Source organism: Nothobranchius furzeri, chromosome 11 (genome assembly GCF_043380555.1).
Source record: "Nothobranchius furzeri strain GRZ-AD chromosome 11, NfurGRZ-RIMD1, whole genome shotgun sequence".
NCBI lineage: Eukaryota > Metazoa > Chordata > Actinopteri > Cyprinodontiformes > Nothobranchiidae > Nothobranchius > Nothobranchius furzeri.
The window spans coordinates 67,295,165-67,320,249 of NC_091751.1; the positions used below are offsets into that span (position 1 = coordinate 67,295,165).

The 25,085-nt window shown below is 44.0% G+C and overlaps 1 protein-coding gene across 5 annotated transcripts in view; it reads left to right on the forward strand.

Annotated features, from left to right (window-relative positions):
* The window catches only part of dab1b (DAB adaptor protein 1b), an 86,356-nt gene that overhangs the window by 21,456 nt on the left and 39,815 nt on the right, over nucleotides 1-25,085 (forward strand). For 2 of the 5 annotated variants that reach the window (XM_054742565.2, XM_054742689.2), the window contains exon 1: nucleotides 23,471-23,666. The exons of 1 other annotated variant lie outside the window; for it this stretch is intronic. In XM_054742565.2, coding sequence (XP_054598540.2) covers nucleotides 23,486-23,666 — 181 coding nt within the window. In that variant the 5' untranslated portion in view covers nucleotides 23,471-23,485. Of the gene's footprint in view, nucleotides 1-17,751; nucleotides 18,197-23,470; nucleotides 23,667-23,943; nucleotides 24,047-25,085 lie in introns of those variants that run through there. 2 more of the 5 variants (XM_070541770.1, XM_054742754.2) reach the window with 2 other exon arrangements.

Consider the following 25,085-nt stretch of genomic DNA (forward strand, 5'->3'; position numbering starts at 1 on the left):
TGACAGAAACAGACTGCCAAGAGGAAATAAAGCCACGACCCAATGCTGCTAATGAGAATCAGGAGCAAATTAACCATCAACAGTTGGTCTGGTAAAAGCAGAAAGCTTTCACCTGCATTAAAGGGGCATTATGGAAGTGTGACAGCCAAAACATGTATAGAAATAATAAATGTCTTCTTCATACGTTCTCCTGCAATGCCCTGGTCCTGTAGAATGAGCCCTGGCATTTTTACTGTGATTGCCTGTTTTTCTGTAAAATCACAGAAAAAGAGAGATGCTCGGGTCGAGCAGGCTGCTTCATGCGCGTTCACGCTCAGGCATCGCCCGTAGCATTTGCTATCCGTAGCTTTAGCAGCAGAGAGAGAGGCAGTGCCACTTTGTCGCTGTTCCTAACGCCTAGTGACAAAGCTAGCTACATTTCTGAGGACCCTTAGCTACTTTCTGTAGAACTTTCTTCTAGATATTTCCTGCAAATTAGCAACAAAATAGCCATTTTCACTCCGAACCGTTCTTTGAACGTTGTTTCAGCTGTCATCAAGGATATAAATGTTACAGATACAAATAATGTCACTGGTGCTTTAGCTCACCTAGTAAGATGTCTGACTCTCATGCAGAAGACCCAGGTTCAACTCTGGATGTGAACATAGTTTATTTAGTGTTTCTTTTTTACATTAATGGTATATTTTTTACAGTAAGATGCCCAAATTTTTCTTTGAGACTCGCCGAACGGCATTGAATTCACAGATAAAAAGATGTGGGTTCAACTTTCATTTTGGAACAATTTTTCAAGCAAGGGAAGGGAATGATCTGAGCATGCAGGAGGACTGACCCATCTTAAACCTTTGTCGGCTGTGCTGAAGAGAAAGGTACAGAACCAAATTATTTAATTAATTAGCTGCACGTTCTCTTGTCCTCTGTCCTCCAGGCATCACACACACACACACACACACACACACACACACACGCGCACACACACACACACACACATGCACACGGGACTGTCTCAGCTGTTATTTTCGTTAAGGAGTGTGCACGTACAGCATGCACGCCTCGTGCACGAGACTACTATTGAAGCTGCCGTTACGCTTTTGGCCTGAGGGGGCAATCGCGAGCATAAAAATGTTAAACTCCGTAAAGTCCCTTTAAGTCTGAAAAGCTTTGTTCTTTTTATCATGACCAGTCTGATAAATACCACAACACTCAGGAATGACCTCATCCGTAATCTCAGAAGATCCTCCCTGAAGGAAGTTTTATTTGAATCGTGTCAACACACAGGGATATGTTAATACGAACCTCCTGATATTGGGTAACGGTGTCTAAGCAGGTGAAGAACGTGGGTCGTAGGTTTCCACCAAAAGTCTTTCTGTTCAAACAACAAAAACAATCAGAAATCAAAAGAAATGAAATGAAAATACATGAAAGGCAGAAAAGCTTTTTGTCAGAGACTCCAGGCGTTTTGTCTGCCAGACCCAATCAGTATTCACTAGAGAGGATGTCCTCCTTTCACACACACACACACACACACACACACACACACACACACACCTTCCTCTCGCTGGTGCTACAACCGTTCTTCCAGCAGATATCACACTCGTGTGAGTGTGATATCTAAGCCAAGCTGTGAATTCTGTGGTGCAAAGCTCTGGTTGACCTGATGTACATCTCAATACTTCCAACATAAGAAAGAATGAACGAACGTGTGTAGATCACTATTCATACCTAAAAAACACTCCAAAAGACGGTCGTCAAAGGTAAAGTTCAGATTTGCTCTCAGTGACCCTAATCCTAATCCCGATCCTCAGAAAAAACCTCCTCGATTCTCATTAACACATCCGGACTGTCCCTTTATCCACTGAACCAGCATTATGAATGCACAGCACTGACTGGGGGGTGTTGAGTGGTGCTAGAACATAAAACTGTCGTCAAACACACCAGGAGGACCCGTCAGTCTGCCAGCAGGGCTGTGGGATCCACGCCTCCAGAAATGAGCAATGGGATTCAATTATCCAGTGACCCAGGCTATCAGTCACCTTCTGCTTTCTCTTCACTCGTGAAAACTTTGTTTTGGTGAAATGAGGGCGAGAAATGGATAGAACCAATGATCGAAGTCTGCTTTTGTTGCTGATGATTGCTTCTTGTTCACAAAGTTGCTGAACAGCCAATCAGAATGATTTCCACCCCTGGCCGGTCCAGTCCAACACGCATAAAGATCATTAGTTTCCCTTTAAAGCATTTCTTATTCTTGTTTTTAGACGAATCTTTCTTTCAGCGAATAGTTTGAGACACAAAATTGTAAGAAAATATCCTGATTTTCTGTTGGAATCTCACAGAATTGGTCCATTTGATATATTAGCAGCAGGTTTGACAGGAATGACCAGATCACACATGCTAGTCATGCAGTTTAGTCTGAAAGTGTCCTAATTTGGTCTGAATATATTCACAGTTAATTATTTTATTTGTTTGTTGTCACAACTCTCCTAGAAGCTGTTCCACATTTCCCAACCTCGTAAAATCTGTCTTGTTCTGACATTTTATTCTGCAGCAGGAATACAAATCATTTCTATAGCGCCTCTCAAGATAAAAATCACGAGGCGCTTCACAAAAACAAAAACTGTAAAAAATTTATAAAAAAGCATTTAGAAAATGTTTAAAAATATATTTAAAATGAGCAAAAATTAACAATTGTGATTTAAAAATGTAAAGAAAGAGAGAGAGTGAACAGGAAAGAGGGAAATCAGTGGATCCTGAGGAAGGTGGAATAGGTGGGGAGAGCAGAATAAAGAGAGAGAGGTGAAGAAGGTCATACAAAAGCCAGCTTGAACAAGTGAGTCTTCAGCTGCTTTTTAAAGGAGACCACTGAGTCCACTGATCTCAGGCTCAGGGGGAGAGAGGTCCAGAGTCTGGGGGTCACAGCAGCAGATGATCTGTCACCTTTGACCTTTAGCCTGGTGCTGCACAACCAGTAGGCTTTGATCACTGGACCTCAGGGACCTGCTGGGGGTGTAGGGACTAAGAAGATCACCAATGTAAGATGGTGCTTGTCCATGTAAGGCCCTATAGACCAGAACCAGGATCTTGAAATGAACCCTGAAGTTGACTGGCAGCCAGAGAAGCTGGAGGAGAAGCGGGGTGATGTGGGTGTGTTTGGAGGACTTGGTCAGAAGCCGAGCACAGGCGTTCTGAACCACCTGTAGACGGTTCAGGGAGGTTCTGCTCAGACACGTGAAAAGAGAGTTACAGTAGTCTAAGCGTGAGGAGATGAAGGTGTGGAGAACTGTCTCAAGTTCAGAGCGGGACAGAATGGGACTCAGCTTAGCAACGTTCCTGAGATGGAAGAAGGAAGAGCGAACAAGAGAACTGACATGAGAATCCAGGGTGAGAGCCGGGTCAAAGGTCACGCCAAGATTCCTGACAGAAGGTTTGGTGTGAGAAACAAGCTGACCAAGAGAGTCTCTGACTTTGGGAACCAGCTTGTCTGGGGCACAGATGAGGATCTCTGAGGTACTGAGTAAGGGTGTAAGAGTCTGAGGTACTCCTCCTGCTGAGCAGTTAACTTGATTTCATTTATAGCACAATTCCTGACTTCCTGAAACAGGCTGCCTGTTGCAGTTCTGCAACTATTTCATGAGAATGTTTTGTCAAACGAGGCCCTGAGACCCACACGAGGGATCTGAGAACCCTTTGGTGGAACCGTTCCAGTACTGGTACTAGCTGCAGACATATCATTATTTTTTTACCTGGTTTTATTTAGCAGTCCTCAAACCCAGCAAGGCAACAGGCTCATCTGAAAGGTTCATTAGCAAAAACTCAAAAGAGCGACGCCTGAAATCTACAACGTCCCCTTTAATGAGACTCATTAAGAGGATCTATCCTTGTGCGTGCTTGTGTTACGCAGTGTGACAACCAGCAGACAAACGGAGCGTTTCTCTTTCAGCAAGGCTCCCCTGCCTTATTAGTACCTCTATGCAGATTTCAGGTGTTGTTTTGTGCTCAGCTGTTTTGATCACGTTTCCTGTCTGCGGCATTTCCAGATCAAATTTTTGCTTTTCATGGCTCGAATGATCAAAACAGCTCTGTGAAACTGTTTCTCTGTTTCCCCAGAAAACCACTCATGTGTTTTCATCTCTTATACGACCCACGTGTAATTAAAAAGGAAGTTTGGCTATTAGCTTGGTCTGGAGAGCATATAAGAGAAGAGGGGAAAAGACTTATGTCTGTGTCTTTGTGCTAATAGTCTGCTACAACCAAAGGCTGAGGTGGGATTGCAGAGAGGTCCTACCTCAGGTGGAGGAGTTCAAGTATCTCGGGGTCTTGTTCACGAGTGCGGGTAGGAGGGATCAGGAGATCGACAGGCGGATTGGTTCGGCGTCTGCAGTGATGCGGACGCTGATCCGATCTGTCGTGGGGAAGAGGGAGCTGAGCCAGAAAGCCAGGCTCTCGATTTACCGGTCGATCTACGTCCCAATCCTCACCTATGGTCATGAGCTTTGGGTAATGACCGAAAGATCGAGATCACGGATACAAGCGGCCGAAATGAGTTTCCTCCGTAGGGTGGCCGGGCTCAGCCTTAGAGAATAGGCGAGGAGCTCGGACATTCGGGAGGGACTCGGAGTAGAACCGCTGCTCCTCCTGATCGAAAGGACACAGTTGAGGTGGTTTGGGCATCTGGTCAGGATGCCTCCTGGACGCCTCTCTGGGGAGGTGTTTCGGGCATGTCCTGCCGGCAGGAGGCCCCCGGGTCGACCCAGGACACGTTGGAGAGGTTACATCTCCAATCTGGTCCGGGAACGCCTTGGGGTCCTGCCGGAGGAGCTGGTGGAGGTGGCCGGGGAGAGGACGATCTGGAGCTCCCTAGTTGGGATGCTGCCCCCGCGACCCGGACCCGGATAAGCGGAGGAAGACAAAGAGACGAAGACGAAGGGATTGCAGCCTTAGACTCTTCTTTGGAAACAGAGATTATGCAGCAGAAAATGGGTGGATTGAGTTGGAAGAATGTAAATACTGTAGCATTAGGAATGATTCATTTGGTTCAAATCAAAAGGAGAAGAAATAGAGCAGCAGAGGAAGGGCAGAAGTGTTTGCCAGGCTTCCTGGAGCCCACCCAGTTCCTTCTCCCACCGTCCCAAAGTGGTGAATAGCCCGTTTAACACACTGTTCCGACACAGACGAAGCACAACAACAAACCAAATCAACAGTGAATTAAAGACTCCTCAGGGAAGCCACGGAGGATCATCAGATGAGGTGTTTTGGAAAGCCCAACTCACCAATTAGCTGCTGTGAGATCGGTCCAGGAGTCTCGTTTCCAGACCTGCTCTACACGACGGGCGTGATTAAACAAATGAAGAGGGAGTGGAGCCCATCTTGTTTTTGTGCCATTGTTTACTCTCACCACAGGGAGCGTGTGACACTTTATTAGCCTGAATGTGTCTGTTAGAGCAGCCGTGGCTGCAGAACAAATGCAAACTTCCAAAACATGCTGGATGTTTGGGTCTGGAGACCTCTGCTGCTAACATGTCACAGTTATGCTTTCTGAATCTGGTTGGGTATCCTGCAGCTGGGATGGTGATACGTACATGCAGGAGTGCTCCAGCGAGCGGCGAGGAGCTGCCCTCCATGCCAACCATGACTGCCATGTTACAGACATGCCTAGCTGGGTGCCCAGCTCAGACACCAGCACAGCAAAGCCTCGGTTTGCTGATTTAGTTCACCAGCTGCACCTGAAAAAACAAGTAAATCAGAGCAAGACAAGTGAGTTACCCCCAAATTCCACTATCTCCGCTCCGCTCCGGTCCGCCCCCGCCTTCCGCAGCCGCTCGCTTCCGAACTCAATTTTTACTGGTACCCGCTCTACAACGGCTCCGCTCTGGTGCGGAGACCTGAGGTGCGTAAACATGCATGCGCGGGATTTTCGAGATCTTGCGATACAGTCCGAGCAATAAACACGGAAGTTAGATCCAAACACCCGTTGTGTGGGAGAAGCATCGAAATGAACTGTTTAATCTGCCCATCATTTGTGTTGAGAGATCAGCAGTGTTTGGATCAACAAAGTGTGACTACTTTGATAGTAGAAACTGTATTTATGGCTTACTTTTGTGCATTTAAACTTCAGCCGCCATTGATAGTTGTTAAAAGTTGTTAAACCTGTGCATATGAAACAAAAAACGCCTTTTGTTTATCGATTTATTGTGAAAAACGGAAGTTGTGCTTGCTCCTTTTCCTGTTGGGCGGTTGTGATTTCTGTCCATTTACTGCGGAGGTGCTCCGGCGAAAATAGGATCGATTCTATTTTTGCCGGATGCCGGAACAGAGGGCGGCGCACGGCGCCGCACTGCCGGAGCACGGCCGCAGTAGTGGAATTGCTCTGATTGACTACAACGGGACCGATTTTGCTCCGGCGTTCGTGTCGGAGCGGAGCGGAGGTAGTGGAATTTGGGGGTTAGTGTGCACTTTGCACTGATCCATCGCCAAAGGGCCTCCATCTTTAAAACAAGTAGAATGGGTGTGTGTGTGTGTGGGGGGGGGGGGGGGGGAATTTTTGAGACTGTCGTTCAGGCAAAACTCAAAAAGATTGAAATTGATCATCCTAAATTCACTTTTATCTCCATTTTTCTCGGCAGCGCAACCACGTAATTCCCTTCATTCAAACATAAACAGGAATTAGATTACATTAGACTACATTAGATTACATTAGACTACATTTATGAATCCAAGCCTGATATACAGTCCAGGCAATGAATAGTAGTGCTCTTGTGTATATGTTGGCATTAATTACTGAAGACAATCATGAGTCTCACACACACACACACACACACACACACACACACACACACACATACATGCACGCATGTGCACGTACACACGCATGGACACATTTGACACATGTTACACACATACACATGCACACGTGATTGACACACACGTGCACACATGTTTGACACACATGTTCACATTCACACATGCAGACACACATGCATGTACATACACACACATACACATGCACACGTTCGCACACATTTGACATACGTTCACACACATACACGTGCACACATGATTGACACAGATATTTACATACACACATGCAGACACACACGCATTTACACACACACACACACACACACAAACATGCACGCATATGCACGTACACACGCATGGACACACACATACACGTGCACACGCGTGCACACATTTGACACACGTTCACACACATACACGTGCACACATGATTGAAACACACGTGCACACATACACACACACACACACACGTTTGACACACACGCATGTACACACACACACACAAACATGCACGCATATGCACACAAATGCATGTACACACACATGAACACACACACACACATACACGTGCACACGCGCGCACACATGTGACACACGTTCACACACATACCCGTGCACACATGCATGCACACGTGCACACATGTTTGACACACATGTTCACATACACACTCACATGTCAGTTATTTTACTTGACTACATAGTTGTTAGTGACTGCAGTGATCTACTTCCGGTCTTCTTTAATTGAATCTCAGGCTCCCGTTTCTTTGCTGATGAATGTTTTACACACATGGCCGAGCGTCCCACAAAACAAAGATTTGTTTCTATGGTTTGGTCGGCGTCGACGTGAAAAGTAATAAAACGGCAAAACACCAAACAAATAAACACCAAGAACAACAAATAAACACCAAAAACACTTGTTTCAAATACTCCGACCAAAGTGAAGATTTGTGATTTCCTCATTGCCGGCCAGTGTTTGTGAAAATCGGTATGTGGTTTTGGGTTTTATGTCACTGCCAGCGTTAAAAACGCTCTGACATCATGTGTGCAACTTTTGTTTACATTTGTTCACTACAAGCTCAACAATTGTGTGGAAGATCACACGAAAAGCACGACGGTTAGACTGATTATTGTCTATCAACAAATTATTCCCCCTCATGAAAATGTTTTTCAGCAAAGAGCCCGTTGATTTGGGGAACTACTGCCACCTACAAGCTAGCCATGCCCACGAACGGGCCTCATTTATCACTGAAAACATGCTCTGTTCTCAGTTTTCTGACAAAGAAAACGTTCCGGTTCTTCAACCTCCGTATAATCTTTAAAGCACTCATCCTGTCAAGACTTACTTTCAGGTTATAGTTAGTGAAGTTTACACATATTTGCGTATAAAGCTTCTTCCTTCAACGTGAACGTTTTCACTGACGTGCGACATCCATGAGAGCTGCAGGAGGCTACCGGAGCAGACTGCAGCTTTACAGCAGAGACCCCGACGCCCGTCACGAATCTAATTAGTCCCACCAAAGCACATTAACCTTATCATAGATTTAATGGCTATTAAACGCTTGTAAGGCCACTTACAAGCGACTCAAACATATTGTTGATTATGAAGCTGATATTAGCTGAAAGGGTAGAACAAAAGGTTTAATTTAAACTGGAGTTGATCAGTGTCTGGTTTCTACCGCAGGTGACACACGGTACCACAGCAGAACTACTCGGGGAAGGTTCTGCTAGGCCAGGCTGCGACAGGCGCATCACACACACCAGCTGGGAGCCTTATTGTTAGAAAGATGACCAGCACGAGCCTCAGGCCCTGACACCACCTCCCCTTCTCCGCTAGGTTGTGAAGGAGAGGAGGTGGGTCCGGGGCTGCTCCTTTCGTCTGAGCACACTCAGAGGCTGCACCTTCCATCGGGACCAGAGTAAATGGCGGTGTAATTGGCCGTATCCAGTGATGGATGGCTGCTCAACCTTTGTTACTCATCAGTGGCAGGATGCGCCAAGGCTCGCTTGTTTCACAATATGAGGCTGATTGTGAAGTCGATTAAAAATCAGCCACAGGAGGAAATGTCACTCGCTGGGAGACTGCAGCTCGCGAAGAATATCCAAAAATGATCCGATTTAAAAAGCAACTCATGCTCAGTGATTGCCCATTTTAACACTGAGACTGTAAACATGACTGAAAAACACATTTAATGAATTATCTTCACCCACAGAGATGGCTAGAGAGCAATAATTGTCACTTGTTGTTACCTTTTGTTTCTCTGCAACGTAAATCAAATAGAAATTCACTTCTATTGCTAAATGGCGAACAAAGTCCTGATTAACGGGGCATACATTAATTAGATAATTATGGCGTGCTTCTCTTCTGACATCATTCATACCTGCTTGTTGCTCGGATTGGTTCCATCTTGGCTGTAAACACTTAAATATGCTGCTCTGCGTTCGCGCCGATTGATGAGCCTGATGCTCGGGGAGACGGAGCAGCCATGCATCAGGTTTAGGCTACAACCTGCCTGCTTTTGTTGAATGAATCCTGTGTGAGGCAGGATCTTTGACTGCAGCGGGAGACAAACTGCTCAAAATACCGTCTGTGAAGTTTGGGCACACAGAGACGCGGTTGATGGAAGAAGACGAAGTCAAACTGCTGTTGCTCACGGAGGTTTTCAGCGGCAGCAATAAAACCAGCAAATTAATAAATGGTGGCTTTTGTCAAGAGCTTCCAACATCCCCAAACTGTTGAGAGAAGCTGGAAAATGAGCGATGCTCGTTAACTCTGACCCAGATCCTGAGAGACGGTGGTTAAAACACAGAGCAGACCAGGAGTCTGGGTGACCTAGATAGCACTGGCTATGAAAAGCAGCCATACATCACATTAAATCGCTCTTCAGTCTGACACAAAGAGGCAGATCTCTCTCACTGCTAATGAAACTTACGTTCAGATAAGGTTCTTTGTGACATGGAGAATACCTCCAGTGTTCTGTCTGAGACGGTCCAGAGGAGAGAGCTCCCCGCCGCCGGACCTGGGTGACATCATCAACCTCATAAAGCCCACGCGGTATGTGACACACGGCGTACAAATCCAGACCATAACTAGTAATGATGAGTCAGCTGCAGCTACCAGAGGTTGATGATGGGAGCAGAACATATCAGGTCACACTGAGGTTGGACGCAGACTGGAGGTCTCCAACAGCTGGACTCTAGTTTCAGAAATGAGACAGGATCTAGTAAATGTTAGATCAAAGTCAAAGCCATTTATTGTCATTTTCTACCACATGTGCAGGACATACAGAGAAATGAGATTCAGTTTCAGTACACACAATTCAAAGATCAGACATACGTGGGTAAGACACATAACAAGAATTGGTGACTGTGGTCATTCGCAACATGAGTCGCGCTACCGTAATAGATAGATGAAAAGGGTGTTACATGAGGATAAGTGGGGGTAGGTAAAAAAAAGGCATAGCAGAGTTAGCCCCAGCGGGGAGTAACTCTATTATACAAAAAAACTCCTTTCAACATGGAAGCACAAAACAGCACAGATACAACATCAGAGTCCGATGGGGAGGCGGGGTTGGGCGGGATCCTGAAGCCTCCAATGGGAGCTGCCACTGCGGCGCATCGACCAGCTGAAGACCAACAGGTGGGAGGGAGAGATGAGGACCAGAGAGCACATTGAAGTTCCCGCAGACATGTCAGCCTGAAGGAAGAGGGTGAAGGTCGGGACACAGCATCTGTCGGCATTCCTCCTTTTGTGGGGGGGTGTGGAGGCAGCCTTGAGAGGCTGCTATGGCGTCAGATAAGGATAAACATGACTTTGTTTAGGGCAGGCAGAGATAATTTTTCCTCTCCGCCTTGGAGTCTCTAAGTGGTTATTCATGTCCACCAGTGAAGCCAATTTTACATTCCACATCCCCGCATCGTCCGGCGACCCTCTCCGAGATCAAATCCATCTTGCGTACTATCACAGGCAATGCCGCGAGGACATTGTCCAGCTTACGGTTCACCTCGAGTAACGTTCCAGTCTGTGAGGTCACCGCCCGAGCGGCACATTCCGTGGGCACGGGTCGCACTCCAATCGCTCCCGTCTTCCCAAATTTCCAGAAAACCAGATATCCTCCCACTCCAATCAGAAGAAATCCAGTGATCAACAGGCCGAACATCCACAAATCTTCCACGTCCTCGATGGACAGCTGAGAGAGGCACACGATTCGCCAGACCTCCCAAGAATCGAGTGCATATCCCGATGCGAATGTCCCCTCGGGACAGGTGGGAGCCCCCTTCTCCGTTCTCATTGTAGAAAAAATTTTGTCAATCGCGTTGAATGACCAGTTAATTAAGTCCATATTTCCAAAATAGAGTAGTGATTTCAGGAGAAATGCAGAGAAGTGCTCTGTAGGCAGACAGGACAAGAGCCTTGGAGAAGCCGATAAGGGAGCTGAGAAAAAAAGCGTCTGTACTCTCTGAAGGCTGGAGAAGAATATTGTTCATGATTTTAAAGTTTGTTTTGAAACCAGACTTCACAAGAGTATCGGTGTGTCTAAGATGTTTTAATTCCATTAGAACCCGATCATTTAGCTGTCGTCCACCTTCAGATGATGTTTTGGTCGTTTTAAATGAAAGTTGTCAATAATTAGCACCCAAGCAGATTTCTGAGCACTCTAGATGCTTTTTTAACACGAAACATTTTCAAACCAGTTGGCTCAAAACTAGGGCTGGGGGTAAACGATTATTTTTAAAACGATTATTCTGACGATTATTTTATCGAATAGTCGACTATTCTAATGACTATTTAGAAAATTAATCTAATGATTATTTTTCTATTGCACAATTAACAAAAACCAGAAAATCTCAAATAAATTCCTCAAAAAAATTGATAAATTCTTACTGTAAGAGAATACACACTACAGGCCTTCCATTTTGTATAACACTGCGTTTATTGTGTTGCGGTTGGTTATGTTCTGGTGACATGTAGAACTTGGGAGTGCAGGCTGCTGCCTGAGAGGTGGTAGAAGGTGGAGTGTCTCCATGCTGCTTTGTTTTGGTCACTTATGTGCGTGAGGCGAGTGGTGTTACGGGTTAAACCAAACTCAGGTGATATTTTACACTAAACCGAAAACCCACAACACTCTAAATGTAATAAAAGGGAGATCTACACCACAAAAAAGATGAAGTCTAAACCAAAACGTAACGGCTTATCCCAACGCAAGAAGCTGTTAGCGAAGATGCTAACAGTAGCTTTACCAACGTTAAGTTCAAGTTACCAAGTTTAAATAAACCAAAAACACCCAGCAGCAAACAGACCAGCACGAAGGAGAGACTGCTACCACCAAAACAGCTCTCCTCATGTCTGAAAGAAGCTCCTTAATGAAGGGAGAAGCGCTCCCGGTGATTTTCTACATCTGCGATAGACACGAAGCAGCGCATCTGACCCCGGAAGTTGTTGTCCGTTGCCGGGAGACGAAGGCGGGCAAAACAGGAAAATAATCTAGTAGTGGACGGACGTTGTTCCGGGTCTTCGGTATTTGGCGGAGATGTTAGTGAAGGCGGAGAAGAGGGCGAACTAGAGGAAAAACAGGCAGATTCTTCCTCTATTTACAACAAGTGGGCGCGGTGCGTCGACTTCCGGATCTGACGTCGACAAATTTTTAGAATCGAGCCGTCGACTTCGTCGAGGCTTCGCTACAGCCCTACTCAAAACAAATAAAGCTGCTCGGCCTCCATACCTCCCACACAGACCAGTAAAGCAGGTCTGCTGTTAACTGGGACTGTGAGAGAAGCTTCTGATGTTCTTTTGTCACAACAGCACCAATGTGGTGAGCAAAAGGGATTTTCACAAGAAGCACATTAAATACATAAAGTTCACCTAAAATATTTCTTGTATAAAAGCTGTAAAGCCCTTGCCTGCAGCAAAAACTCCAAATTGTTCCAATTCTGCTAGACCAGGCTGCGACAGAGAACGGGAAACGGGGCTCCCAGATGCCCCGCTGGGACAGACCCAGTTGGACACATCTTGGACTCCTGGAAACAGTGGAACTTGATTTGTTTAACTCAGCTGTCTGTGGAGGACTCTGAAGATGTGTGGATATTTGTGGTGTTGGTGTCGGGTTTCCTGCTCATTGGCCTTGGAGGCTACCTGGCTTAGAGCCCTGCACGGGCCTAAAATCTGAGCCCCAGCCCGACCCGGCCCGAAAAGGTTTTCAGGATTCTCTGGCCCGGCCCGAGCCCAAGCCCGACTTTTTTTTAACCAACTAAATGAAAACAAAGTGCGTCAATCCTGACCAATGTGTTAAAAGACATGCAGGATCCGAGCGTCGCAGAAGCGCATGCGGGAAGCTTCTTCCCACTGAAGCGAGTGTTTTCCAAACCCTGTCACTCAGAGAGACTTGTCACTTAGAAAATGTTCCCCGATTATGAAACTTGGCTGAAAAGTGCTTGTTCCTGTCTCCAATGTGCGACACATCCAGGAGCCGTCTGAGGAGAATCCCAGAATCTCACATCCTCTTCAGCTCATATAAGCGTATATGATTACGCACAAGCGTGACCCAACACGGTCTCACAGTAAGATTGGGTTGGGTCTGTTCAGGTTTACGCAGACAATCTTCACATAGAATTGACTTACAGATATAAAATTAATTCAGTAAAATATAAAGCATTTTATTTAAATAACCATTTATTATTTTACAAGCACAGAGAGCCGCATCAGATGGATGGAAGAGCCGCAGGTTGCCGATCCCTACTCTAGTTCAAGATATCATTAAAATTCCAAAAGTGCTGAAAAGATTAAAAATGGGGCTTTCCGTGCATATACAATACATTACGGTAGCCACCGGGATTCCCTGCCTTGAGCGCAACGAATCACAACACAGATTCAGAGACGTGCCGAGTTTGTCATCCAAAATGCTCCATTTTATAACTTTTGAATGGCTGATCAGATTCAAATAATTCCAACGGTTCCTAAAAGGACATAAAAGCAGCTTTCCAACGATCTATAGCATGAAGCAATCAGAGTTAGAGAAAATATCGCTACGAGGGGAAATCCTGCTGTACAGCCTGATTGAAACGGAGCGCAGCGCTGCGGTGAAAGCGGATAACCTATATAATGACATGTTGAGGACGCAAACTCAATACATCTCTTTTATTGTGAGGTAATAATTTCTCCGAGTTTTGCGGTTGCGGGCGGGAGTAGACATGTACGCTGCAGGTGCGGGCGGGAGTGTAACACACATGTTGCGGTTGCAGGCTGTAATGGTCAGAAATTCAGCGGGAGCGGGATGAAGAAAACAGTCCCGCGCAGGGCTCTACTGCTGCGTTTAAGTGTTTTAATTTTTTTTAATGATTTCGATTAAAAATAAAGGCGCCCGGCCCGTGTTCGAGGTAATTGCACAGTCGTTGGCCCGAAGCCTGGCCCTCGGGCCGTCGGGGCCGACCCGAGGGCCTAGGGCTTCAGTGCAGGGCTCTGACCTGGTTTACCGGAAAATTAACGAGCTGCCCAGGAATATTGGCCTGATCCCGGAGCTCAGAGATGGTTTGCACCGCGCTGTGAATTCACAGACTCACATAATTGTCGAGATGAATCGTAAGCTTGGGACTTTGGCCGAGATTCATTATTGGCACAAAAGATGGATGCCATCAAGGAGAGAGTGGACGAATCAGCACGGATTGGGATACATTAATGTCCATTATTGGGATTTTGAGAGGTTGAGGACCAACAAACGGTAAGACAGAGAGGAAATTATCTCTGTCTGGCCCCCAAACAAATTTTAATCGGAATCTGGCGCCCTTAAGCCTGCAAGGCTCCAACGACCCCCCCCCCCCCTCCCTCAGAAGATATGTGGAATGTGTCATCGCTATGGCAACTCAACTCTGTCTCCTTTCCCAGCCTTGGCGGGACAGTGGGAAGGCCGCTGAAATGTTCCAGGGTCACTGCAACCCTCCAACTCTCAATGCTCCTCCCCCTATCCACACTGAGGTGACATGTGCTGCTTATTGTGGCTGCAGGAGCTGAAGCGGGGATAGTCCCAACCCACCACCCCACCTAGTGGACACTTATGTTGTGTGAAGTCTGTTGCATATCTGTCTGAGGTTTTTTTTTGCAGAGCAAAGCTGTCCTCCTGGTGGAGGGTAACTCTGAAGTGCCTTTTTCCCTCCACCTGAACCAATCCTCATGTAACCCTTATCTCTATTAAGGTAGTGCGACTCAGGGTTGTGAATGACCACAGTCACCAATTCTTGTCATGTGTCTTAACCATGTATGTCTGATCTCTGAATTGTGTGTACTGAAACTCTAATTTCCCTCAGGGATTAATAAAGTATATTTGATTTGATTGAATTTCTTTAATTGCATAAAATAAACTTCCTACTGTCAGAGAGTTTTACACCAATAAGGAGATAATGCAAAGAAGGATTCTCCAGAGAATCAAGAAAATGATGGACAACCCTGAGCATTCTCTTTACAAGACTGTCCGACAACGGAAGAGTGTCTTCAGTCAGAGGCTTCTTCAGTTTGGCTGCAACACTGACCGCCACTGGAGATCCTTCCTGCCAACAGCCGTTGTAATATACAACAACTGACTTGATTATTATTATTATTCTGAGCTACTACAGCGATCAATTTCCCTCTGGGATTAATAAAGTATTTTTGAATTGAATTGAATTGTATCGTGATGCATATTGTATTGCCAGAATTTCACCAATACACATCCCTATTAAAAAGGTAAAATCTCAGGAACGCCCAAATGATTTATTATATTTTGTGAGGACTGAAGCAAAGGATGATTTTCATGTAAAAATTGGGAGTTATGAAATGTTCTATGAGGAGGTATTGTGTTAGCATTTTTGGTTCACAAATGCAAAAATTATGACTTATTTAGAAAATATGAAAATTACACAACTATAAACTATAAAGTGAGCAAAAGTATAAATGCTTTTTGTGACACCCAAAGGCTGTGACAATTCAACACCAAAACAGATAATTTGGACATAAAACACAAAATATGATTAGATTTTTACATTTTTTTAAATATTTTTCACAGCTCTGGTTTTTATCATGAACCTGGCAATAAAGTGGTTAAATCTCAGGAAGACACAAATATTTTATCATATTTTGTTAGGGCTGAAGCTAAGAATGAAATCCATGTTTAAAAAATGGGACTTATGAAATGTTATTTAATATTTCTAATGGAAGATTTGTAAGTGCATTTTTTGTGCTAAAAGGACAAAAACGTTAGAAAATTTAAGGGTTATATAAAATACATGAAGTCTCAAGTTTTTACAGATCCACTAAAAGTTTAAACCAGAGGGTCCCAAGGTCAAAGGTTATGGTTTAAGTTGTGGCTCTTTAGCTGATCTCCAGGAATCACATAAACCTGAAAAACAAATATTGGTGGACTAATCTCCATAACTGCTGTAAAATAAAAACATAATGCCATATGGCCTAATTACACAGCAGGTTTCATGCTGGTTAGGAAGCCTTTCACTGACTGATCAGTTAAACTCTCTTACTAAGGTGGTTTTGTCAGGATCGCCAGTCGATTACGTTGGATTTCTACAACAAGCAGACATGAAAAGAGTGTTTTTGTTATTACACTGACTCCTGTAGAAGCTCCTCCAGCCAGCGGCTCATTTGTTTACTGTGAGATCAGGATGACTTTAGTGCTAGGGTTAGGGTTAAAGAGGTGGCATACTGTACTTCTGAAACGACACTTTTATTGTCACTCTTTTAATACATGCGCTCACCATGTCACACAGGATAATACTCGCCCAATTCTCGTCGTGCTGCAGCTCTTTTCACACCATTGTGGGCCGAATGCCTCTTCCTCCAACAATGGCGTCTCACCCTGCCAACGGAGGCTGTGCCGAACGTAGTGCCAGATTGGCACAACCCCCGTGTTAGCACTGGATGATTCAAGGGCATTAAAACACAACGTGAGGGGTTTCCAGTTTATAGACAGCTGTGCCAGGATTCCCACCACAGTTTGCTCCTGTTCAGCGCTCTCCGCTGCTTCCCCTCTGCACATGAGCCGGAAATTTATGTGAAGTAGGGCTGCAACAAACGATTATTTGGATAATCGATGAATCGGAAGGGGTCTCGACACGATTAATCGATTAATCGGATTACATGGGGAAATTTTTAAAAACTGCTAGGAAAACGTTTTTTCTCTCCTTCCTTCACTTTATTAAACACAACGTTATTACAAAATAGTTCAATAGCAGAAAAGCAACATGCTATCACCTAAAATGTCTTACAGCTGCTAGTATGAGGATTGCTGTAAAGTCACTGACACTTGTCAGTGACTTGATGCAATTTGCTGGGTTCCTTATATAGGAAACATTATTTCTGATTGACTTAATGAACTGACCTGAATTGGAATTTTTATTATGTGAAGTGCCTTGAGACGACTCTTGTCGTGATTTGGCGCTATATAAATAAACTTGAATTGAACTTGAATTGAAATATCAGCAACCCGTCTTCTGAAAATGAGCATCGCATGCACAGAAGCACCGGTCATGCTTTACTGTTCTATATTTACTCGTGAGCGGTACATAAAACAGGAGCGTTAAATATTTCACCAGAGGTCTTCTTCAAGGGTGGGCGCCGAGCAGCCAGAGTTCGCTCATTAAGGATTGATGATCCAGAAGAGATAACAACATCTTTGTTGATTTGATGAATCGGTGCCTGCCATTTGCTATGTTAATGCTGTAATGAGTGAACAAGGGGGCATGTGTCATTTTAATGTTTAACCACCTCCAGCTTAACATTTATTATCACTGTCTCCTTGTCCCGCAGAGCTCGGCGCCACTGACTGGGATGGGCCGTCAAACTGCATCTGAAGTCCTCTGCCAAAGAATAACAACCCCTCCTGACTTACTCTGAACAACTTTATTTGATTCAATCATTGTTGCAAGTCTCCCCCAGGCGGAATTACTCCTGAGCAACAGGTGAACCTTAAGAAAAGAGCAGCAGTGGACCATGTGATGCTTGACCTTCACAGAGAGAACTCAGGTACACTCCAGAGGATGTCAGATCTGATGTGAAGCTGCTCTCTAGTGGATCGCTCACCTCATAATTCAATCACCTTCTCGTGTTCTGTGTTGCATTACTCAAACATGATGGGCCAACTGTGACAGAACGTACTTATCAATGCTGGATCTTTATTTATTGAGGAGTGCCAGACATCTCACTATTGATTTGAAGGAGATTTTCTTCATCAAAGAGCAACTGTAAGAAACCCTGCTGAGAGTGGAGAACTGGACACTGAGAGCTGCAAGGATTAGCGGGTGTGCTGCTAACCAATGGTGGATCTACTGTGAGCAGGACAAGGGACTCAGAGGTGGAGGATGTCAGCAGAGGCCGAGGTCCAGGCAGGTGTCAAAACCAGCCAACGAAGGGAGTCCAGGAGGATCAAAGGTAGGTTTGTATCTAGCAGATCCCACTAAGTGTGATGCCTTCATAGCTTCACTCGTCACCAGGCCCCATCCACACCACTACGCTTATGTAAATGAGCTTTTTATGAACCTTTTTGTTATGTGAAGTAGTGCTGCAACAAACGATTATTTGGATAATCGATTAATCGGATGTGGTCTCGACACGATTAATCGATTAATCGGATTATATGGGGAAATTTTTAAAAACTGCTAGGGAAACGTTTTTTCTTTCCTTCCTTCACTTTATTAAACACAACTTTATTAGAAAATAGTTCAATAGCAGAAAAACAACATGCTATCACCTAAAATGTCTTACAGCTGCTATTTGTGACGACTGCTGCTAGTTGAGGTGTGCATGATTTGCTTGACAATAATAAGCTGCTCAGTGTTTGTTGTTTTGCCCTGGAGATCAGAAAGAATAAAGTCAGCCTATTATGACACAACATAAACTTTTAGCATAGCACGTAAGAAAGAGTTGACTCCACCCAGCCCCTTCCATGTGTACCATGCGGTTCGCCAGACAACACCTCTTTCTGCCTCATATTTCAAAAAATGAAAAACCAGAAATGAATCCTTCAGAATACTTTGGAAGGGGATGAGCAAGGGAGGATAAGGTGTACAGACAGAGACCCTAAGCTACACCCATCTGTGACCTAAAATGCTTGGTCCAAGTTAAACAGCTTCAGGCAATTCTCCTCTGTCTTGTTTGATCTCATCTGTAGACATTTATTATAATTGGGGATGTCAAATGACTAATTTTCAAATCTAATTAAACATAAAGCTGTGAATTAATCAAAATTAATCACTATTTCCAAAAATGACTGAAAAAATACCAAATAAAACAAAAAAATAATGGATGCCGCCCTCCTTGTGATGCCCTGGGAAACCGCCATAAGGTCACATCAAGAAACGCTGCTGATCATTCCAATGATCCCAAATTCCTTTTCCAAAACATCACCAAACAACTTAACATTTTAAATGGACTCACATTAGGCCACATGAAAGCAACTGAACCCAAAAATACATTAACCAGTATATAACTGCACTCTCACACAACACGCCTACAGCAACAGTTAGGACACCCCCTCCCTTTTAAAAGTGTTTTCACTTCCGAGGACATTGTGGTTGTAAAGCCACATGTTAGTAGTCTGGCCCCGGGGTGATCAACCAGTTTCTGCATTGGACTGAAGAATTTTTGGGCCAATCATAGAGCTCTATGTCTGTAGAGAGGCAGGTTTAGCAACAGAGACAAACTACAAACTACAAATATGGCATCGGCGCAGGAAAGGCTCCATTTGAAACGGCTTTAACATCCACTTTGGATGATTTAACCTGCAGGTCTTTGTTTGAGACATGACCCGATAGACGTTCCTAAGTCCTGTATTTCAAAAAAGGATGAATTTTCCTCTTCTTCTTCGGCAGCGTATAGCGAAATGCACGTTACATTGTACATTGCTCTGATTGGTCCTAGCACTGTCCAATCGCATGCGGAGACAGTTGGAAAGACAACAGTAGATTGTCAGTGGGTCGTTGCCAGACCATTTATTTACATGTTTACGATGGTTTGCCTGGCTAATGGAGTATTGCAACAACTCGTAAACATAATTATTACATTTAAGCTGCTTTTTAAATTCTACAGCATACAACACACTTCTAACACAGCCAAAGGAAAGGAAAACTTTGATGATTTTTTTTTACTAAATGCTCTTTATCAGTATTTTGATATGTGATTACCGTGGAAGCTCTCACTGTGAGTCAGCCTGAAGAGGGTGTTTGAGAGATTTTCTCATAAGTAAAGACAAGAAATCCACATTAAATTAAATGGGGCCAACATTTCCTGTAAAAAGTTGGGGGATGTGCAATGTAAAGGCTTGCTCCGTGTCTCTTTGGTTTGTTAAATAACATCAGAGACAAGCAGCTAAATGTAAGCGGACGGTTCTCTGGGATCCAGATGTAGTAAAGGCTATGTAGCCCCGGGCTTTGGTAGCACCATGATTTTGGTGTCAGGGACAGGGTAATTCACACCGCGTCGCTTTGATCAACAGCACATGTGATCTTATAGGAAGAGACGTTCTCGGAGCGATCACTGGGGGACTGGATTGGGAGTGCGTCCCCTGAGTACAGGAAACAGGAGAAATAAACAGGACTAGTGGGATTTAAGTTAAAAACAATCCTCCTCTTCGTCGTCTTGTGTTCATTTTTTCTTCCTCTTTCGATCCGTGACTAAAGCCACTTCAGCTCGTCCAGTACGTCTGGCTTGTGTGAGCTCTGTGTAACGAGGTCGAGGGGGCAGGTCCTCTGTGGCTATTTCTCTGGATCTGTCGGGCTGCTCTGATAAATGGCCGACTGGAGGAGGGCCCATCGATTAGAGTTAAGTGGAGGGGGGGCAGAGAGGGTGTGGGGGCAGTTACGGCTCACGAGAGGGGGACTACCAGCAGAGAGCCTCGGCCTCTGGATTAACATGGTCATCACGTGCTACTGTGACCATTGTCACGACCAGTAAAGATGCTATTTAGATCCATATAAATTGAAATTGGTTCTGCGTGTAAAATAAATGCATGCAGACCCTCATGTGGAGGAGCTGATGGTGATCTCGCCCCGCTTTTAGCTGAAGGACACAATCAAGGAGCTGGCTGATGACATATTTAGATAAATCACTGTTTATTTCCACGTTGGATGGAGGCAGCAGATGGAATTGGAATGATTTAAATGATAATGCTGCTGTCTTTTTAGTTTATGTCAACGAATAATATAGAGAAAACCAATGATAACTGGAAGTAACTGAGTTCCTTGATGCCTTCTGACCTTCTCCTGTTGACAACAAGACATCCAATTCTAAAGAAGGTCACAATAATCTGTTAGAGAAAGATTTCATCTGTTTCAAACCTTGATTATGTGTCAAAATGATAAATAATTGTATATTAATTGTTGTGGGTGGATTCCTGAGGGGACTCAGTTTGGAGGAATAAAGTTCACATCCCTCAGGGCTAATGAGTCGCTCACTAGTCTGAACACCACCGTAACCGGCTCGTATCGCTGCCTTCTTAAACAACTCAATCCCCTTTATTGTTGCGGCAGTAGTTATCTGTGTTGCAATAATGAGATTATTCTGTAAGACTTGACCCCTTAATGCACCAGACTGACATTCCCCTGCTGTTGGTGATATTCATGTGTGGAAATTACCACACAATGCAAGGTTAAAGGGGTTTGAAGGTTTCCAAAATAATGTTTAATGTCATGCAGAATTAAGAAAAATAAACAAAAATTTAGAAATCCAAACAGAAAATGTCCTTTGCCTGCTACACTGATGTGCATTTTGGTTCTTCTGTCACATTCAAACCAATGCATCAAAGCCTGCTGCAGGAAGCTAAAGCTGCCCTCTGCCCATCAGCAGACTCGCCTTACGTGTGTGACTTTACTCCATCTCCATAGCAACTGTTGCTCTCCTACTGTAATCTGTGCTCAAGAAATGGTACGTTTCAAAAACACAGGACTCTAGAAGGCACTATATCAAATACAGGCACTATGGCGGCACAAATATTCTCACCTCACCATGCCTCCATGGAACATTCAAATATCAAATGTTATGCAACATTTTGTGAACATCAATTTATTTACATTTATTTGTTATAAATGCCACTGTATAATTCTTGCTGTCAGTATTTGCAAGATATTGGTATTTGGGTCTGTACTGGTTAGACTTAAATGAGTTAAACCAAGGTCTATAGCCCTTGGGTCATACACTATGAGCTATAAGTATATTGGTCTTTTTATACTGAGAATCGGGTTATTTTAGTGATCATCTTGTTTCTTATTTATTTTTGTCCTGATTTTGCCCGGAGCAATTTTATGACTGAATAAAAACAAATAAAATCAACATAAATTGAAAAATCATCTTAAATAATCGAGATCTCAATTTCAGTCACAATAATTGTGATTATTGTTTTTGCCATAATCAAGCAGCCCTATAGCCAGTTGCATCCGTAGATGACTTAGCAGCATCTGATATGATCAGATTCATTGTATGTGCAGCACATGGGACAAACGCTGCTCTTGAATTCTGTTGTAGCAGTCTGGCCTGTACTCCTTGTCTCTTTCCCTTCATATTGGCTCCATTATCATAAGACTGACCTCTGCTGATGTCGAAGGAAATGCTGAGTTCCCTAAACTTGTCAGGAACAACATTTGAGAGATTGAGCCCTGTTGTTTCTACCACATTCATAAAGCCCAGAAAGTACTCTTTGATATCTGGATTAGGTGCCAATTCAACAATCCGCACAACAAGGGACATTTGTTCTTTGTGGCTGATCCATCTGAACTCTTAGGAAAAGAAAATTCTGCTGGAACTTTGAATGGTCCTCTTCTCACGACTTCAACCCGGTCACTGTGTGAAATATTTGACGGCCAAAGGGCGGAGTCTGTTGGAGGTGGTGCATTAATCTCCTTACCTGCTGGAGGGCTTTCCAATATGGGTGTGTGTACAGTACCTTCTGACACAATCGCTGTGTGCTGTGTCTGTGTACCGTCGCTTGAGGGTTCAACATGGTGTGCTGAAGTGGAAGCAGATGGTTGCTGGAGTTTTTCAGGATGCTGGTGTTGTTGAGCAGTGTTTGAAAATGGTTCTTCATGGTTCCCCATCTTCAGAATCTCCCTCCTGGCTGCATGGAACTCCTTGTAAATATTTAAGCATTGATCCTGTGAATGTTTTTGAAATGTAAAAAAAATGTGAATAGCAAAAGTTAAATAAAAGTAACAACACATTAGGATTTTCTAATGATTTTTATTTTGTTTTACAGTGGGATAAAAAGGTGACTACAAATATGAATCATCATTAGTCTGCAGTTTATCTGTAAAGCCCTTAATTTAATCACACTGTAAAAGGATATTCAACTATGTTATATTAATATTATGGAACAAGGACAAAACCTATCCTCCATTTATACACATGAAACAAAGCAATGGTGGCATTTTGTACATGACCAAAAGGGAAGATAATTGAATTAGGGTGAGCATAGTTTGGATAATAAAAAAGAGGACACTTGGCTCTGTCTCAAGATACATAAATGAGTCTCTGTTTTCTCAAAGATGCCTTTAATACATGTAAAACCTCCAGTGCATCATTAGATGAGACACTATTGTTAGAACATTGAATTTATGGCTCACTTCATCCAGTAATTAGATTTTCTGACTGACATGTCTCCAAAGCTCAACTAAGACGTGCATGTAAGTAACCTGCCGTTACTAGAGCTAGTCTCTGCTCAGTAGCACCGGGATGTTTACGAGCCTCAGCACAGAAGCTCAGACTCCAACTGTCACCTTCCGGGCTGCCCAGGTAGCTAAAGACGAGCTCACCAGCAGGGACGTACGGGCGTCATCTCTGTTTCTATTTTTTCTTTCCTCTGCTCCAGATTCGCGTTGTCTCTTCATCGTCGGACCTTCAGCAGCGCCGCGAGGTATCAAATAAAAGCATACCGGTGAAGCCAACCATCGACATATAATATGAAGCTAAAACAAAACTTTGGGCTGTACCATTACTCTGCCGGGGGGTGTTAATGTTTGTAAATAATAAGATTAGCTATTTAGGCCGAATTTTGACTGACAGTCTTCATATTTAAGAAAACGCGCAACGGCTCAAACGGTGGGAAACTAATTTTTATGTTTTCTGAGCTTTATGCTGCTACTACTACCCCCCCCCCCCACCCCCCACGCAGGTACCGACGCCCTACGCATTCTGCGTACCCTACGCATTCAGCGTAACTTACGTACGGACAGCGTTGGCCCTATACGTCTGTGACGTCACATAGGCAAAGTCTTTACTCAACTGAACGTTGCGGTGAGTACAGCTAGACATACGGTCTCTCCTTTATAGTTTGAGAGAACGGATAGAAACAGTTTTACTGATTTAACTCTTAGTGAGATTCTTAAACTTCAAACAAGCAGCAAGATGGTAACTTTCTTCCAGAAAACCAGACAAAGAGTTAGAAATATTCATTTTATGATAAAAAGTTCTCGACTATTAGAAAAAATACCTGAAATGAGAATAAAGGAGTATTTATCAAGCAAGGTAAAGTACCAGCAACTGATGAAGGCTTTGAAATCAGTGAGAGACCGTTTCCGTGAATCGAATCAACAGGATGCTTTAAAAAGCGAAACAGTAGAACCTACAAGGCAGTGTTTGGTCCTTATGCCGGACCCTGGTAAAAATCGAGAGGTTCGTGGAAAAGCAAACATTAATGACCTGAACCTTATCAAATGCCTCAAAGCTGAGAAAGCCGGCCTCTGTGAATTGATAGCTGCTGAACAAAGAGCTTTTGCTGACGAAAAGTCAGACTTACTGAAATCTTTAGAGCATATGCAGTTTTTAAACGAGGAACTTAAAAAAAGATGTGAGCGTGCTGAGAAGCAGGCTGAAAAACTTCAGGTCGAACTGGATGAAGAAGTTAAGGCTCATGGTGACACGTTTATGCTGATGACGTTTTATAAGACAGAACAGACTAAACTACAAAAGACAGTGGAACATGAGCACATAAGCACTTTTAAAAACGCAGAGAAAGAATTATTGGTCGCTGTTGACAAAGTTAAGACTTTATGTGATGAAATGAATCACAAGACCGGCGTTGCTGGTGCAAACGCCAAATCTGAAGATCTGAAAAACAAAAACGACATCCAGGCTTGCAAAGAACCTAAATCTTGGTTGGGGACTTTCAGGTCTCTCAGGTCTGGACTGGCTGCGGCCAAGAAAATGGTTTTTAAACCCGAAGCGGATAAAAACAAAGCTCATTCTGAAAGCCCAGAGAAAGCGACTCAAGAACTGACTGAGGAACTGAAAGCTGAAAGAAACCCTTGCCAGAAAGGAAATGAGCTAACGCTGG